This window comes from Fringilla coelebs (genome assembly GCF_963513975.1).
Source record: "Fringilla coelebs genome assembly, chromosome: 15".
NCBI classification, from domain to species: domain Eukaryota; kingdom Metazoa; phylum Chordata; class Aves; order Passeriformes; family Fringillidae; genus Fringilla; species Fringilla coelebs.
This window is the reverse complement of record NC_140041.1, coordinates 5191265-5208687: the sequence shown is the minus strand read 5'-3', so window position 1 is coordinate 5208687 and position 17423 is coordinate 5191265. Positions and strand designations below refer to the sequence as shown.

Below are 17423 nucleotides of genomic sequence, written 5' to 3'. Positions count from 1 at the left end.
ATCTCAACTCCATGTTTCAGAAGGCTGATTTATTATTTTATGATATATAAGAAAATGATATATTAAAACTATACTAAAAGAATAGAAGAAAAGATTTCATCAGAAGGCTAGAAAGGAATGGAATGGAATGGAATGGAATGGAATGGAATGGAATGATAATAAAATCTTGTGAGTGCTCACAGCCTCGACACAGGTGGCTGTCATTGGTCATTAAGTAAAAACAATTTCACGTGCTGGGTAAAGAGTTCTCCAAATCACATGCCAAAGCCGCAAAACATGGAGAAGCTGAGGAGGAGAAAAGATCCTAACAAAAGGATTTTTCAGAAAATAATGTCTGTGACAGTGTCTCCTCCTGGCACGAGCTGGAAGGACACAAAGTTCTGTTTGGCTTCGTGGCGTATAAATCACACACACCCGCTAGCTAAAATTTGGTGTATCCCAGCTGTTAGCCATCCCTGGTCTCAAAATTCCTTATTTTTCAATTAGTCAGCTGAATATGACTAATTCTTAATGGGAAATATTTTGTTCATGGTTTCTGTCTTTTGATATTTTCCTGCCATAGAATGGCAATAAATTAACACAATGTATTGTGCTTAATTAAGCCCAAAAATGCATGACTAAACCTGACAAAAGGTTCATGTAGAAACAGGTAATTCATCTCTAATTGTTACTTATTAAATGAAAGTATGGTAGTGCATTTTTACTTAGCCTAATTAGCACACTTCAATCATAAAAGTGTCTTAAATACTGCAAAACTGCATATTGTTTTCCCTTTCCCTTCTTGTTGTTCTAAGTAAACCAGAGCTGATGTTCTCTGCTTAGTTTCTCACATATTTCACAGTAACAGTTGTGAATTACAACTACTGGCAGAAAGATAAATCAAGTCATTTATCTAACTCCTCTGCATCCCTCAGGGAAAAAAAAAAGAAAATAAAAAAAAAAGTCTTCCTACAGGGAGGACAGCTCACAGGTTGCTAACCTACACTTTCTCTGGAGTGTCAGCATATTGATTTCCAAGGAGCAGATCCTCTCATCTGGCAACCTGACAATATTCCCGAGCAGCTCTGTGCCCCTGACTAATGTATCTGATTCTCTTTGTACTCATTTAACATTAGTGCCTCTCCAGTAAACTTTTCCTCAGTTCCCTCTCTCGGGCCACACGCTGGTAGCTGGTAACGTTGTGTTGTTGTTTCCCCTGCAGTCCATGGTGCTGCTGCTGCAGAGCCAGCGCCAGTACATCTTCGAGTTCGACTCCTCGGAGCGCCTGCACGCCGTCACCATGCCCAGCGTGGCTCGGCACAGCATGTCCACCCACACCTCCGTGGGCTACATCAGGAACATCTACAACCCCCCCGAGAGCAACGCCTCCGTCATCTTTGATTACAGCGACGACGGCAGGATTCTGAAAACATCCTTCTTGGGGACCGGCCGGCAAGTCTTCTACAAGTATGGAAAGCTGTCCAAGCTGTCTGAAATTGTTTACGACAGCACGGCGGTCACTTTTGGGTACGACGAAACCACGGGTGTCCTAAAAATGGTGAATTTGCAAAGTGGAGGGTTTTCTTGTACCATTCGCTATAGGAAAATTGGTCCTCTTGTTGACAAACAAATCTACAGGTTCTCTGAAGAAGGAATGGTCAATGCAAGGTTTGATTATACGTATCATGACAACAGCTTCCGAATCGCAAGCATCAAACCCATCATAAGTGAGACGCCTCTTCCAGTTGACCTTTACCGTTACGATGAGATTTCTGGCAAAGTCGAGCATTTTGGCAAATTCGGAGTTATTTATTATGATATTAACCAAATTATCACCACGGCAGTTATGACGCTGAGCAAGCACTTTGACACCCACGGGCGCATTAAGGAAGTGCAGTACGAAATGTTCCGGTCCCTGATGTACTGGATGACCGTGCAGTACGACAGCATGGGAAGGGTGACCAAAAGAGAGCTCAAACTGGGTCCCTACGCCAACACGACCAAGTACACCTATGACTATGATGGGGACGGGCAGCTGCAGAGCGTGGCAGTCAACGACAGGCCCACCTGGCGCTACAGCTACGACCTGAACGGGAACCTGCACCTCCTGAATCCTGGAAACAGCGTCCGACTGATGCCGCTGCGCTACGACCTCAGGGACAGGATCACGCGCCTGGGTGACATCCCCTACAAGATCGACGACGACGGCTTCCTGTGGCAGCGGGGTGCAGACGTGTTTGAGTACAACTCCAAAGGGCTCCTGACCAGAGCTTACAACAAAGCCAATGGGTGGAGCGTTCAGTACCGCTACGACGGCCTGGGACGAAGGGCTTCCTGCAAGACCAACCTGGGGCATCATCTGCAGTACTTTTATGCTGATCTTCACAATCCAACAAGGGTAACTCACGTCTACAATCATTCCAACTCGGAAATTACCTCTTTGTACTACGACCTGCAAGGGCACCTCTTTGCAATGGAGAGCAGCAGTGGGGAAGAGTATTACGTGGCCTCTGATAACACGGGCACTCCATTAGCTGTGTTCAGCATCAATGGCCTCATGATCAAGCAGCTCCAGTACACGGCCTATGGGGAGATCTATTATGACTCTAACCCAGATTTCCAGCTGGTCATTGGGTTCCATGGAGGGCTGTATGATCCTTTAACCAAACTCGTGCATTTTACCCAAAGGGACTACGATGTCCTGGCTGGGCGCTGGACATCTCCTGATTACACCATGTGGAAAAATATTGGCAAAGAACCTGCTCCTTTCAATCTGTACATGTTCAAGAGTAACAACCCTCTCAGCAATGAACTGGATCTAAAGAATTATGTAACAGGTGAGACTTCTGCACATTTATAATACACAACATACAGCTTGGAAGCTGATTTGGGAAAGAAACATAGCTTCTCCTTACGAGCCCTTTGCTCAATCCTCACATCAAGTTTGGGCTGTTTTCCTCTTTTGGCTATGAAAAGAAGTAGCTATTTCTGATTCCTTGGTACTGCTCTTCCCTGAACAAGGGGCTCTAAGTGAGAAGCCATGGTGAATTATGAAGGGAAAAAAATAAATATATTTGTCTGAATAGAAAATTTCAGCACAGCCATAGTGCTATTCCTATTGAACTAGTACTGTATAAAGAAGTGTTTGTTCTAATTCAGTATCAAGAAAAGTGAAGTCATGTAAAGGAATCACTGGCAGGTTGGTTCAGAATCACAAACCAGAACTGCTCAGATCTCTTTCTTTCAGGGCTGCTTTCAAAATTAACTACTGTCTGAGCTCATGGGCACATTAAGAATTAGCACCAAGAATGGATTTAATTAGACCTCTTTTTCCCATTTAACTTTTAATATGCAAACAGTCTTTAGTCTTTAAAATTAAATCCTTGATGTTTTTTAAGATTATTTCATCCTGAAAGACTAATAAATGTTATGGATTTTGTAGAGCCGAGAAACAAAAGTAGTTTTGATCACATATGTTAGAATTGGGTAAAACTTGTAACCCTTTCTTAATTAGGAATAATTTTTCACTTAGTAACTTCACACAGTACTTGAGCTAGCTGCTGGCAGTTTCTAAAAGGAAAGGTAATTAATATGTCTTCAGGAAAAGCTTTTTTTCAGAATTGAATATGCAGTATACAATAATTAGAGTAGTGATACCATTTTTAAAAAGGAATGATCTTAATTTTAGCAGTAATTTGAATTTCAAGAAAAGTGTGCATTTCCTTCAAAGAAAATCATAGCATGTTTCATTAGTACATTGCAACCTAATAGTAGGTGTAACACACCAGAGGTTCTAGTGGAGCAGCTTTGCAATTAGGAGATAATGTGATTTGTATCTGATAGTGTGAAAATACTGGTGGCTAAAATTACCTCATTGTCCTAAATTCAATAAAAGTCCTATTTTCATCCACCACCCTTTGATTTTGATTTTCAACATCATCTTACTGTGTTTTTCTACATTCTGAAATTGTGTTTATTTGATTTATCCATCCCCTGGATGAAATCAAATAAGATAAATTGCATATAGGGACCACTCACACCTTGAAGTCTGTAAAAATACTTCACCAGGGATGCAAATATTTGTTGCTGTAGGACTGAACAGATTATCTTAGACAAGAAGTGATTATGGTGGCACCTTTGTTGTCATAGTTAAAAACAAAAAAAAAAAAGAGAACAAAACAAAACACCAAAAACTCTTCCTCTGCAGTCCATTCTTACTGTTAACCCCTGACACAGAAGTTTACTCACAGCTTTTGCTGAAAACAAATTCCTGCAGCAAATGCAGTGCTGCAAAGCACATTAGCTCAGCAAAGTAGTAACTGTTTTGTATATAGGTCCTCTTCTGGTTTCTGTGGAATTGGAGCAGCTGGAGTGAATTGTTGAGGAGATACCATTTTAACATAAGATAAAATTGAAGCCTTATGAGGAGCAGTAACCCTGTGTGGTCCAAAGGTTCAGGAAAAATACAGTAGGCACTGTGTGATGGGAGATGGATACAGATACCTCATAGAGGCAGAGTATTTTACCACTTATCTTAGAGTCCAAATGGCTAAGAGAAAAAAGACTTTTGGGGAAGACAGGCTTTGCAACAGCTCAGCTCACAGAAGTGGCAACAGCAGCATCCATCAGGAGCCAGTGAGGAGAGACGGCCACTGAGAAAGACAAGGGAGATCTTTAAGCAAGAATTATCATGAATTCAGGAAACTGGAAATGTAAAATGGGGTCATGGATTCTTTTTTTTTTTTTGTTAAAGGAGTTATCATTTGGATAACTAAAATACATAATTAGTTCTTAATACCTGCTGAGTGAGAAATACTGTTATTAACTTAGTTTCTTAGCTTTTACAGCTAGATCTGAGGATAGAGTTTTTGTGGTTGATCCCACATCTGGAACTTGCTGAGGCTCACCTCAGAACTGAGCTGTAACACTCCCACACAGCTCCTACTTTCCCTGGAGGGATGGGGAGGATATTTTTGTTGCCTAAATTTAGACATCTGATTTACAAATCTAGCTTCTCACTGCTTTTAATGGAGCCTCCTGAGACCTGATGACAGCTGATGGAAATAGGACATAGAAGAGAAGCCATGTCTTTCCCCAAAGGACCTTGCAGATGTTTTTAGAGTGTTAACCTAATAATATATCATTATACAATACAGTTTATAGGTTACATATAGTAGCCATTTCAGAAGGTGTCAGAGATGGAACAAGTACTGTATACTGTAAAATATTTGGATAATTCATGTGCTCTAATGGAAAATAATGAAAGACCTGGTATATCCCTGATGATTTATTTAGGGTCAATTTAGTGCAGTTTTTCCTGTGCCTGTTCATGGTGGATTGCTACAGTTCTGTAAAGTTCCACACTATAATATTGTGACTTCAGTTGCTACTTGAAATTAAGGACGTCAAAGATGGATTTCCTGATTTTTTTATTTCCTTTATATGTTAAACACATGTGTCTCTCACTTAGCTGTTTTCTTTCAATTTTTAGATGTCAAGAGCTGGTTGGTGATGTTTGGATTTCAGCTTAGCAACATCATTCCTGGTTTCCCTAGAGCAAAAATGTACTTTGTGTCACCGCCATATGAGCTGTCTGAGAGTCAAGCGTGTGAAAATGGACAGGTAGGCAGAAAGATTAAATTACTTTTTCTGGATAACTTTGTCCCACTCTATGGATAGAATCACTAGCTCTTCTGTAGTTACAGCAGAAGGCCAAGCACTTAATTCAGTGTAAAGTGAAGTGAGTATAGCTACATTTTATACTAATGAACATATGCCTTTCTTGCCAGCCTTCGTTGTTATCATAATTACAGTGTCATTAGTTTGTCTTTTATTGAGTTATTCCTTGATTAACAAGTTGTAACTCGATTAACTTGATTAGCAATGACAAAGGGAGACTTTGTCGGGGTAATTTATCATCTGTTGTACCTTTGGTAAAAACATCCTAATAATGTGTTCCAATAAACTTAGGTTGGTACTTGTTTTACTGGTAAAAAAGGGTTCTACTTCTCACCCTGTAAGAGGTTTTCTTACCATTTTTTGTCATTTTTCTAGTTAGAGGTTTTGATTTGCTACTCCATTTAACTTCAGTTACAGCGTTTGTACTTGTCAGGTTAAGGGTGGACAACAGTATATGGATTTAGCTTTTAAAATAAATTTCAGCTCATTTAATAAACTTCAGAAGAGTACTAGACCAATTCCAAACCTACTCTTTGCTAGGCTTATTTCATCTTTGCAGTAATACAATAGAAATAATCATATAAACCTAAACATACCACTTTCCCAGGCTTCCAAGTCATTTCAGAGTCTAAACCCCCTCTTCAGGAATTGCTTTGGTGCTTTTGGGCCCAAATTTCATCTGTTTACAAAACAGCTTATATTCATAAGCCTTTTAGTTATATTTACTGGTTGAGATCTCTGGGGAAAAGTATCCACAAGTTAAATGCCACCTTTTAATACATTGATTCTGTTTGTTTTCACCTCTGATTAAAATTGTGCTACACTTGGGCCTTTCTTATTATTCTACTGGGTATTATATGATTGGCCAAAAATGACATGTGTGGCACATATATGCTGCAGAGGGTGATGAGAAGTATTTTATTTGGTGTTACAGATGGCAAAATGATTTGCTGAATGAGTATTTACCTGATTCTGAACAAGATGTGGATGGATGGATGGATGGATGGATGGATGGATGGATGGATGGATGGATGGATGGATGGATGGATGATGGATGGATGGATGGATGGATGGATGGATGGATGGATGGATGATGGATGGATGATGGATGGATGGATGGATGGATGGATGGATGGATGGATGGATGGATGGATGGATGGAATGATGGATGGATGGATGGATGGATGGATGGATGGATGGATGGATGGATGGATGGATGGATGGATGGAAGGATGGATGGATGGATGGATGGATGGATGGATGGATGGATGGATGGATGGATGGATGGATAACTGAGGGTGGTCTTTCGAAGTGTAGCATTTTTCTCTGCATGTTTTTCCTTTAAAAAAGCAAAGCAAAGATCATTATTGGTCTCTGAAATCAGTAAGTTCAGACCTACATCTTCTTTGGTGTTTTTTTTGTTCTGTTCTGCTTTCCCCAGCTAATTACAGGAGTGCAGCAGACGACAGAACGACACAACCAGGCTTTCATGGCTCTGGAGGGACAGGTCATATCTAAACGATTACATGCCAAAATTAGAGAAAAAGCAGGCCACTGGTTTGCCACAAGCACTCCCATTGTGGGGAAGGGAATCATGTTTGCCGTGAAGGAAGGCCGTGTGACCACCGGTGTTTCCAGCATCGCCACGGACGACAGCAGGAAGATCGCCTCGGTCCTGAACGGCGCTCACTACCTGGAGAAGATGCACTACAGCATCGAGGGCAAGGACACCCACTACTTCGTGAAGGTGGGCTCGGCCGACAGCGACCTGGTCACCCTGGCCATGACCAGCGGCAGGAAGGTCCTGGACAGCGGCATCAACGTCACCGTGTCGCAGCCCACGCTGCTGGTCAGCGGCAGGACTCGAAGGTTTACGAACGTTGAGTTCCAGCACTCCACGCTGCTGATCAACATCCGCTACGGGCTGAGCGCCGACACGCTGGACGAGGAGAAGGCCAGGGTGCTGGAGCAGGCTCGGCAGCGAGCCCTGGCCGCAGCCTGGGCCAAGGAGCAGCAGAAGGCGCGGGACGGACGCGAGGGCAGCCGCGTATGGACAGACGGAGAGAGGCAGCAGCTCCTCAGCACGGGAAGGGTTCAAGGTTACGAGGGATATTATGTCCTGCCCGTGGAGCAGTACCCAGAGCTAGCAGACAGTAGCAGCAACATCCAGTTTTTAAGACAGAATGAAATGGGAAAGAGGTAACAAATTAACCTGCTGTCATCCTTTGCTGGATGAATCAGTAGTCATAACTGTTATCTCCTCTCCTAAGGAGATGAAGACCTAAATGGGGGCACTAGGCTGAGCTACTCTGGGATAGTAAGTGGCAAAAAAGCTCATATTTTTTGAGTTAAATGCTACTGTTCAAGTGATTAAAAACCACATCCTGAAGTGGACTAAAGCCAGACTGAAAACTCTTAACCGTACAAATTAAAAAGTACCCCTGAAATATTACCCACTTGTTCTGGGTCTAAAGAAAAACAAAAAGAAGGCCTCGTATTGTATTACCTCACTCCATTCACACGTGAGCAAACTAAGAAATCCAAGTGGGCCACTTTCACTAACCAGCTGATGAAACACAGATGATTCAGACTGCTTGTTTGATAAATATCCAAGAGGTTTTCATTTAAAGCAAAATACAGATGCATTTAAAACATGACTTTGGGGTGATTTGTGTGTAGCGAATGGAGGACAAATGAAATGCAAGTGAGAGCGCACTGGAAATAGGAAAGGAAAATATATTTAAAAGTAACAAAACCACACTTGCACTCTGACCCTCCACTTGTCTGGCCTGAAGCTTAACTTATTCAAAGAGGGCAGAGTGTAAAGTTACATTCAAAATGGTGGCTATAAATCACTACAGATAAATTTCATACTCTGTTTGTCTTTGAAGATTTCCATTGTGGACAGTATAACACAGTTACAGGGTGTAGTCTGTTTAGATTCAGTAGTTTGTTGGTATCAGTTCCAGTAGAGCTGTGGGCATTGTGTTACACTATTGCAAATGGGCACCACGTCAGATCACCCTGTACATACATCAGCCAGAAGGCACAATCACTGTTTCAGATTTAAAAATTATTAGTGTGTTTGTTTGGTCGAGAAACTGAGACAATCACATTACGGTCACCACAAAAAAAAAAAGAAAAAAAAAGTCTAATAAGAACTTTGGTACAAGAACTTTTTTGTAATATACATGTATGAATTGTTCATTGAGTTTTTATATTAATTTTAATTTGCTGCTAAGCAAAGACTAGAGACAGGCAAAGATAATTTATGGCAAAGTGTTTAAATTGTTTATACATAAATAAAGTCTCTAAAACTCCTGTGAATTAGTTGTCTTCCATTGCAAAATCTTGTAAAAGAGATTCTTGTCTGGCTGTCTCTAATGCACACAGCATTTTGTATGTGGAAGTGACTTCCTGTGGTTCAACGGATCCTGCAGGGGGCTGGTCCTTTGATCTTTGGGTAAGCAAAGTCCTTCACATACATCACCCAAAAATCTGCTTAGGACACAAGAGAAAATTAGTAAATGCTTTAGGAATGCCCTCCCTCTCTGCATGTCATGACTAGCAGCCCTCAAACTGCTGTGTTTTAATTCTGGAATTAGTTTAATTGCGCTGAAGTAACCTCTAAACAGTTTGAAAATGTAGTAACATAATATTAAGTGGAACATGCAAGGCTGTGCTGTGAGCCAGGAAGTCTCCATGAAATCTGTCTTCTTTGGGAGATTGCTTATTTCTACCACATTTAAAAACGGGAGGTAAGATCAAAGACCCTCTCCTAAGCAAACAGTCACTCCTGGTGATGATAAAAGGGAGCCATCCATCACCCAGAGCCCTGCCGCTTTTATCTCATTTAAGGATGTAGCTGGGGAGCTCTACTTAATTTTGAGAACAGTTTTGCTTTTGGGGTTGCAAATGAGGTTTTTAATGATTCATGATAGCAACAGAGATGCTCGAGTTGATTATGGGCATAAATTGACTCCAGGGCGTTTTTAAAGCCGAGCACTTTGGTGCCTGTGTGGTGCAGCACCTGCAGCTCTCAGAAAACGTGTCTCATTTTTCTGTGCAAACCAGAGCCACCCCACTCTGACTGGGAGTTACACCTACCTGTGCCCCCCATGGGCACCCCCAGCCCTGCTGCTCATCCTCTGAAGATGAAGTCTGGCTGCATTTTCAGATGGAGTTCTGATTGTCCATCACTGCAGGTGTTTTTCTTTGCTGAAGGACTTGGAGTGCTGTTGCATTATTATTTTGTTCTTTACAAGTGAAATCTCTTAAGGAAGTGGTTTTTTTTTTTTTTTTTTTTAATGGGGGAATAAAACATGAAATCACAAAGTAATGGCACTTTGCATTATTGCAGTTTGTCTGGATTACCTGGCCCAGTCCTGGTAAGCTGCTTAGCTCATTTTTTGGGATAGAATTTTCCTCATAGTTTGAGAGGGCTGAAATGAGAACCTGCTGCACAGTCCCCAGTGTCCTTCATTCTGTTACCATTCTCCTAAAGCTGAAACTCTTCAGAATTGGAGATTCTGCTACTTCAAAAGGGAACTCAGTTAAGCTAAAAGGGAACCATCCTTTGAATATTAATGACTGTCAGAGGAGATGTAACAAATTTCAGGGGATGCACTCCCTACTCATCTCCTTTGCAGCTAACAGACACCATCAGGATGTTTTGGGAGATGGTGCTAAATCCTCACCAGAGATGACTGCCCCTGGGCTAGCTGCAGTGTCCAAAGCCAGTGTGCAGCTCAGCACAGGTGATGTGGAAAGCCCCAGCAATACACCTGAGCTCTTAGGCCCAGCTTAGCATTGTGCTGGACCTGAGCAAGGTCATTCCCAGCTCTGCCCCTTCACTTTGCCTGTGTTCCCAAAGAGAGCCCCCCAGCCTCATCCCATCCACATGGACTAGCCAGCCTGTCCTTTGGGCAAGTAAACTGCACTGTGTCCAGGGACCTAGGGAACCTGGTGTGGTACACCAAACAGATTGGAAGAACTGCTGTATTTTTTTGTAATTATGACAAAATAGCTAAATTTTCTCATGTCTGGAAAAAACAGTGGACTGGTAGAGCCCATTCTGAGGAGTTTTCACTTAACAAATAAGGGAAATAACTGGACTGGTGTGGCCATAGCCAGCTCTCTTGTGGTCCTATGTGGGTCTCCCATTTCTTGAAGCATCTGTTTCTCCCATTTTCTTTCCACAACCTTCCCTTTCCCCACCTCAAACAGGTATCTCCCATTCCTCTCAAAGCTCTTGCTTTTGCTCTCTTTTCCTTGCTACACTTTTCCATATGGAAGAGATGCTTAACCTAAAGCACTGCCAAGGAGATGTGAACTGGATTCTTCTTATGAGGGAGTAGTTAAGTGGTGAATTTAATAGTGACATTGTGTCTGTGTCCCCAGTAGCACTGTGACCAGGACAGAGCAAGGGCACCCATCAAAGGACCTGGCCTGGAAAGCACCCCTGGCTGTGGGAAGGCACAGAGCATGAGCTCAGGCCAGCCTAAGTACCATGAGCAGGGGTTTGTCCTCCCAACTCACCTGAGTGCAAGCTGACTTGTTTGTAGAGAGAGCAGGAATCCAAGAATAGGCTTCTGTTTGATGCTAAAACCAGATGGAAAATCAGCATTAGAGTACATTTCCTTTTTTTTTTTTTTTTTCCTATTGGATTGCTGTAACTGAAGGCATTTGGTATTTATAACTTTGCATTTCAGCTTGGAAAAAACCCTGTCTTGTTTCTGGACTTATCCCAAAGGGTGGATTGGCTGTGGGTGAGGCACGAGTCTCAGCACAGCCTGCTCCTCACCACCACGGCTGTTCTGCCTCTCCAGGTGGCACTTTGGCCACATGATGGCAGTTCTGCCCATGAGACATCCAGAGGTGCCAGCCTTTGCCTGCTGGCACTGCCTTGCCCACACCAGCCCCATCAGTGCCCTGTCAGCCTGCCTTTGGGGTTGGTTCTCTCAGATTAGGGCACACACAGACATTCCTCCCAAAGCTGGGCCAGACCAGTGCATCCACAAAACTCTCATGGGAATAAATAAAGGATCATTCAGGCTTTTTGTTTTTTTTTTTTTTTTTGCTACCTGTAGTGCAGTGGCTGACACCAGAGCACACACTGGGCTCTGAGAGTGCACAGAGCCAGGCTGAAACCTGCATGGGAGCCTGGCTCTGGCACTTCCAGTTTTCACCTCCCATCCTTTGGGAAATGCAGCCTCTCAGAAACTTCTGGATAGAAAGGACTGTGCCAACACCTCTGTAAGCCCCGATCTTCATGTAGTCCAGGTTCATCACTGCTGTAAGAACAGAAGAGCCAGGTATCCCTCACTTGCTCTGAACATGACCATGGCACTGCCCTCCAAGGCTCTTCATGTTTGTTGGTCATTTCCTGTTTAAGAGTCCAAGAAAACCACAGCAGGATTGAAAGCCATTGAATAATTTGCATTAAGTGCTTTATGCTGTAATTTCTGTAAGATTCACCCCTTTGACAACAGACTCACAACAGTTCTCAAATAAGTGCTCAATAATGATCAAACATGGGAATTTCTTCAACACACAGCCTTGAGGGTACAGCCCTGAGAAACTCCAAAGGTAAAGGTTTCAGAATTGTGCTGTCCTGTGTTCATCTGGTGATCTTGCATGAGAACCCCACATGAAGGTCAGTCATAAACTCAGGTGACCTCTGAACTGTGACTCAGTTCAAAGTGGGGGTTTTACCTTACAAATTAAGGCCAGTGTAATGAAGTGGTACCCGGACCTCTCTGCCTCTGAGCTGCCTCTGAACTTTTCTGCCAACTATAAAAGCTCCTTCCCAGCATCTTCCAGCACAGCCTGCAGCATAAAATTTCTTTATTTACAAGGATTACTTAAACAGTACTCACTGCATTTGAAACCTGTAACTCCTCTGGAACCAAACTCATTTCTCTGTGGCACCGAGTTCCAAGGGCTGTGCTACAGAAGAGGGTCAGCATCCACCACAGTACACGTGCTGACACAGCTGAAAAAGGTGTTTTACTCTGCACATCTCTGATTTGGCAGCAAGATTTCAGAGCCTTAGAGCCACTTTTGGCCCACAGAAAGCAGTGAAGGAGCATGGGCAGGTGGCTCTACCAGGCAGGGTCTGTCTCTGAAGTCTCTGCTGTAATTGTGCCAATACACAGACATATATTGTATGCTGGAACTGCTTGGTCAGCTCAATAATATCAGAACAATTCTGTCTTCCTCCCCCTGTATGTCTGTCATGTCCCCAATGAGCACAACAACATCTGAGCTCTAGGAAGGCAAATACATTTGCTGGTGTCAAAGCACCAACTCCCCTGTGTTCATAAAGCTTTTTCAGCTTCTGCCTAAGCCAGCACAGATGGGTTAAAACCAGCAGAGTGCTGGGCACAGCTGGAGCTGTGGTCATGAGCTGTGTGTGTCTGCAGCAGCAACGCCTGGCAGGTGATTACCTGAGCTGCTGGGAAGAGCAAGTGGCATTTAACCAGCAGCTGAGACTGGGTCACACAAATACAGATACAGAATGCTTTGGAGCACCCTCACAGCAGGGCCCATCACACTCAGAGGTTCAGTTGGTAATTTTAATCTCAGCTCACTGTGTCAGCTCAGCCTCCCCACCACAATCGCCAAAAATAAGCAAAGCCACAGAGGTGGAGGCACCTGTGTGATGTGCTCAGGTACCCAAGCCAGGCATGCAGGCAGATGACCAGCAAGAAAACAGCTTGGCAGGGAAGGCAGGGACTGGACCCTGCCAGCCTCTCCCTCACCCAGTTTGGGGTCTGCCTGCCAGCACCCTGCAGGCTGCCCAGCCTTCTCCACCACCAGCCCCAGGAGCCTCTTCCAACCTGCCGAGTGTGGGGTTTGCACCAGGGGCAAGAGGCAGCGCCCAGCAGGTGCCACCAGCCCTGCCCAGGCTCACCTGGAGCTCAGCAGGTGCCACCAGCCCTTCCCCACACCTCCTGCAGCAGGAATGGGGTGCTGCTCTTTCAAACACACATCTCATGTCACAGGTTGGTCTTCCCCTCATTTCCTTGTTCGTTAAAATACTTGGGCAGCATCTTAGGAGGATTTAATGGTTACAGTCTGAGCCAAGGAGGGGGACAAAAAAAAAGCAAGTAATAAAGCAAAATGTGGTAAAAACACCACGGGAGAGAGCTGTGTGCCAACTGTCAGACAAGCAAATGAATGCAGCCAATTTATAAATCCTTAACAAATAAGATTTACAATGGAAGTGGCAGTTAAGCCATCATGAGTACCAAAGGTGGCAGGCAGTGCTCTGTAATGCTGTCTGTGCTCTGCAGCAGCAGCTCAGCAGCATTGCTATTGGAGAAACTGTATTTACAGAAGTTTTTCATCTTTAGATGACAGCTTTTGGCAGGCTTTAGTCTAATTTGGTGGTTGCATACAAAAGGAAAATCGGCCAGCAGGACTCTGGGCTGTACCACTGACTATGCTGCTAAAACCCAGCCCTTGTGACTGTGTCAAATACCTCTCTGTCCTCAAACTCCACTAGCTGCAACCATCACATAAATGAAAGTAAAATATTAAGAAATATTAGTGTTATAAATCAGTAATTCACCTATCTCATTTTTATTTGTTGGCAATAGTTACTGGCTCAATACTCTACTTGATAAATCAGACTTTTTCATCTGTCAGAAGTTTTCCGTAGAGGTAAAATCCAGATTCCTGCTTGCCCGTGAAGGCTGAGTGATCTTTTAGAAAACATCCCCATCTCAATGCCTTGGTCTCTGCCCAGGTGGGCAAGGCAGGTTATTAAAAACCTTGGGACAAAGCACATGAGAGGAGAGTTTTCACACTTAGCACAGGGCCCTTATTGAAAAGCAGGGATTGGTGTGGGTGAAGACTGCTGGAGGGCTTGAAGTCTCCAGCTCTTTCTTTAGTTCCAGAGTGTCCCAGGACAGGTGAGGATAACCTCATTTTAAGAGCATGTCCAGCTGAGATATGAATATCTTCAAGGTTGGCAACAGCAACTTATTCAGTGCTCAGTCAGCCTTACAGCAAAATAAGTGTGTCTTACGTTTAACTAGAACTCCGTATTTCTCCCTTTGCCTTTTTCCTTTGCCCTCTCACTGGGCACCACTGAGACAATCCTGTCTCTCTTGTCAGTACTCCTTCCTTCAGATACTGGTACACAATTATTAGATCACCCCTGAGCCGCCTCCTCTCCAGGCTGAACAGCCTCGGCTCCCTCAGCCTCCCCCCGTTTCAGGTGCTCTTGTCTCTTCACCACCTCCCTGCCCTTTGCTGGGCTCTCTCCAGCACGTTCATGTCTGTCTTGTGCACTCTGCTCACCCAGAGGCAGACTCAGCCCTCCAGCCACGTCTCACTGGTGCTGAGCAGAGGGCAGGGGTCACCCCCTGCGCCCCTCGGTGATGTCCTGGCAAACCCAGCCCAAGGCACTGCCAGCTCACTCTGCCACAAGAACATAGTGCTGGCTCAGGATCAACTCCTTGTCCTGCAGATCCTTTTCTGGAAAGCTCCTTTACACCTGGGTGGCCTCCAGCTCCTACCGGTGTTTGGGGTTGTAGCAGGACAGACTCTGACCTTCTCTTTGCTGATCCCACGAGGCTCCCATCAGCCCCTTTCTCCAGCCTGTGCCCCTGGGTGGCAGAACACCCTCTGGTTCATCCGCTGCTCTGCCTCCAACCTCCCGCAGTTGCCTTGGCGCTTCCAGGCCAGCAGGGAGGGACCAGACAGCCTGGCAGTGCCATCCGCCAGCTCCCTCGGCTCTCCGGGCTTCATCCCCGCAACCACAGGGATGCCCGCGTTCCTTTTGCTGCTCCCGGTCCTGACCCTGCCCCACCGACCCCCAAGGCACCCCGGGCAGGGCAGGACGCTGTGCCCTGCTCTCGGCAGACAGCTGGACAGATTGCCCGGCACCTGGCCCCTGTCCCAGCAGCAGCCTGCCCACGGGAGCAGTTCGGTGACCCTCGCCCGGCCGCTTCCCACACCGAGGGACGGTGGCCTGTCCCTTGGCCGGGCAGCGCCACCAACCAGCCGCTGCTCTGCTCCTCCGCCCCGCCGGGGCAGAGGCTCCGCCGTGAGTCCCATGGGCAGCGGGAGCGAGCCTCGCTCGAGAGAAAAGCCCCATCTGTCAGGTCAGAAACGCAACCCGTGCTGGCAAAGCCGAGCGCCTCTGCCCGCCCTGCCCCGGCTCCGGCACACAGCGGGGGCTGTGCCGCCCCGCTCCCCGATCCATCCCCGCTGCCTTTGGGGACACACCGCGGCGTTTGTGCAGCTCAGGGTGCGTCACCAGTGTCACCGCAATGGTGACAAAATTTCTGTCACAAGCTGCCCCCGAGCAGGAATTCCCCTTGTCCCGCTCGGTGCGATGAGCTCCGTGCCCTGTGCGTGTCCTGCCGTCCCGCCCGGGGGCCAGGGCACGCTCGCTCGGACAGACAGACACACGTCATGCTGGCAGGAACGCCTAAGTTCTCATTTGCAGAAATGTGGAGGCTCGGGAGCTGACGTGTGATCGGGACAATCCCGCTGGAGGAGTGGGAGGAGTTCTCCCTGACTTCTGAGCAAATAATGAGCCAGTGATAAAAGCAATATATACCAAACCAATTCATTTTTCTGCCAGACGTGATCTCCATGACAGGTTGATGGAAATTTATTAACCATTATTTTTAAACTTTTGTAACTGTCTGGCCCTGTTCCTCATTCCCATCTCAGGGCCAGGGCTGGCAGCCAAGGGCAGACCTGCCTCTGCCTCTGCTGAGGAGCTCAGTGCCAGCCCCACGGCCACTCCTGGGGGCTGGGTGACACCTGGGTGACAACTGCGTGACACCTGGGCGGCAGCTGCCGAGAGCTGCAGATGCCCCGCAGCGGACAGCCGGGCACGAACAGCTCGGGTTTCACTGGGATGTCTCCCAGATAGATCAAGCCGTTCCCAGCTATTGCAAGGGGGAAGATTCACAGGCACGTTCAGCTCCTGGAGCCTGTGACAAGGCATATCCACACACTGGGGGAACACAGACACCTGAACTTCCCAGCAATGTCGAGGGATGATGGCAGTGCTTCCAGTGGGCACAAAAGGGCTTAATAAAGGAACAGAGATAAGAGTTATTTTGGGGTAAAAATCCACCTTTTACTGTTTTGTTCATAGGTGAAAAAAAATCTGAGCACCCAAAGGTCATAGTCAGGAATTTATCCCCTCGCTGCAGGCTTGTTTGCTGAAAGATAAAGATCTTGATGCAGGTGTACAAAGTGCCCAGGATCGGGAAGGCAGCACGCAGTAAACCCGCAGCCAAGTGACGTGTTTGTGACAGCAATCACAAGAGCTGTCAAAGGTGCCCTGCAATGGATCCTGTCCCTCCGAGGCAGAGCTCAGCTGACAGGGGCTTTCCTGCCCCGTTAAGGATGCTGGCAAGGATGCTGCCCGCCTGGAGCCAGGGGGATGGCCTGAACAATTGCCCCAGTGTAAATATTGACCCGTGGTATGGGAGAGCCCTGAGTCAGGGGTGGCTGGGGACTGTCCCACAGACTGCAGCAGCTCACCCTGTGTAATGGCCCCACCACCTTAAAGGTCTTTTCCAGCCTCAGGGAATCTATGTGATTCTATTGCATCTTGTTTCATGAACAAAACTAGACAGAAACTTCTTATGACCCACTTTCAAGAAGACCAAAAAATCCAGCCAGCAGGTTTCCTGGTGTCCTGGGAAACCCAGCTGCTACACAGCTCCCACTTAATGGCCAGTATTTAATGGTCACCTGGCCACAGGGAGCTGTGACCCTCCCCATCCCTC

The 17423-nt window shown here is 45.8% G+C and overlaps 1 protein-coding gene across 6 annotated transcripts in view; it reads left to right on the top strand.

The window, feature by feature from the left end:
* Positions 1 to 7861, top strand: part of TENM2 (teneurin transmembrane protein 2) — a gene marked incomplete at both ends in the record, with an annotated part of 473693 nt that extends 465832 nt beyond the window's left edge. For all 6 annotated transcript variants that reach the window (XM_084215965.1, XM_084215964.1, XM_084215963.1 and 3 more), the window contains 3 exons: positions 1202 to 2816; positions 5471 to 5601; positions 7100 to 7861. In XM_084215965.1, coding sequence (XP_084072091.1) covers positions 1202 to 2816; positions 5471 to 5601; positions 7100 to 7861 — 2508 coding nt within the window. The remainder of the gene's footprint in view (positions 1 to 1201; positions 2817 to 5470; positions 5602 to 7099) is intronic.
* Between the last annotated feature and the right edge of the window lie 9562 nt (positions 7862 to 17423).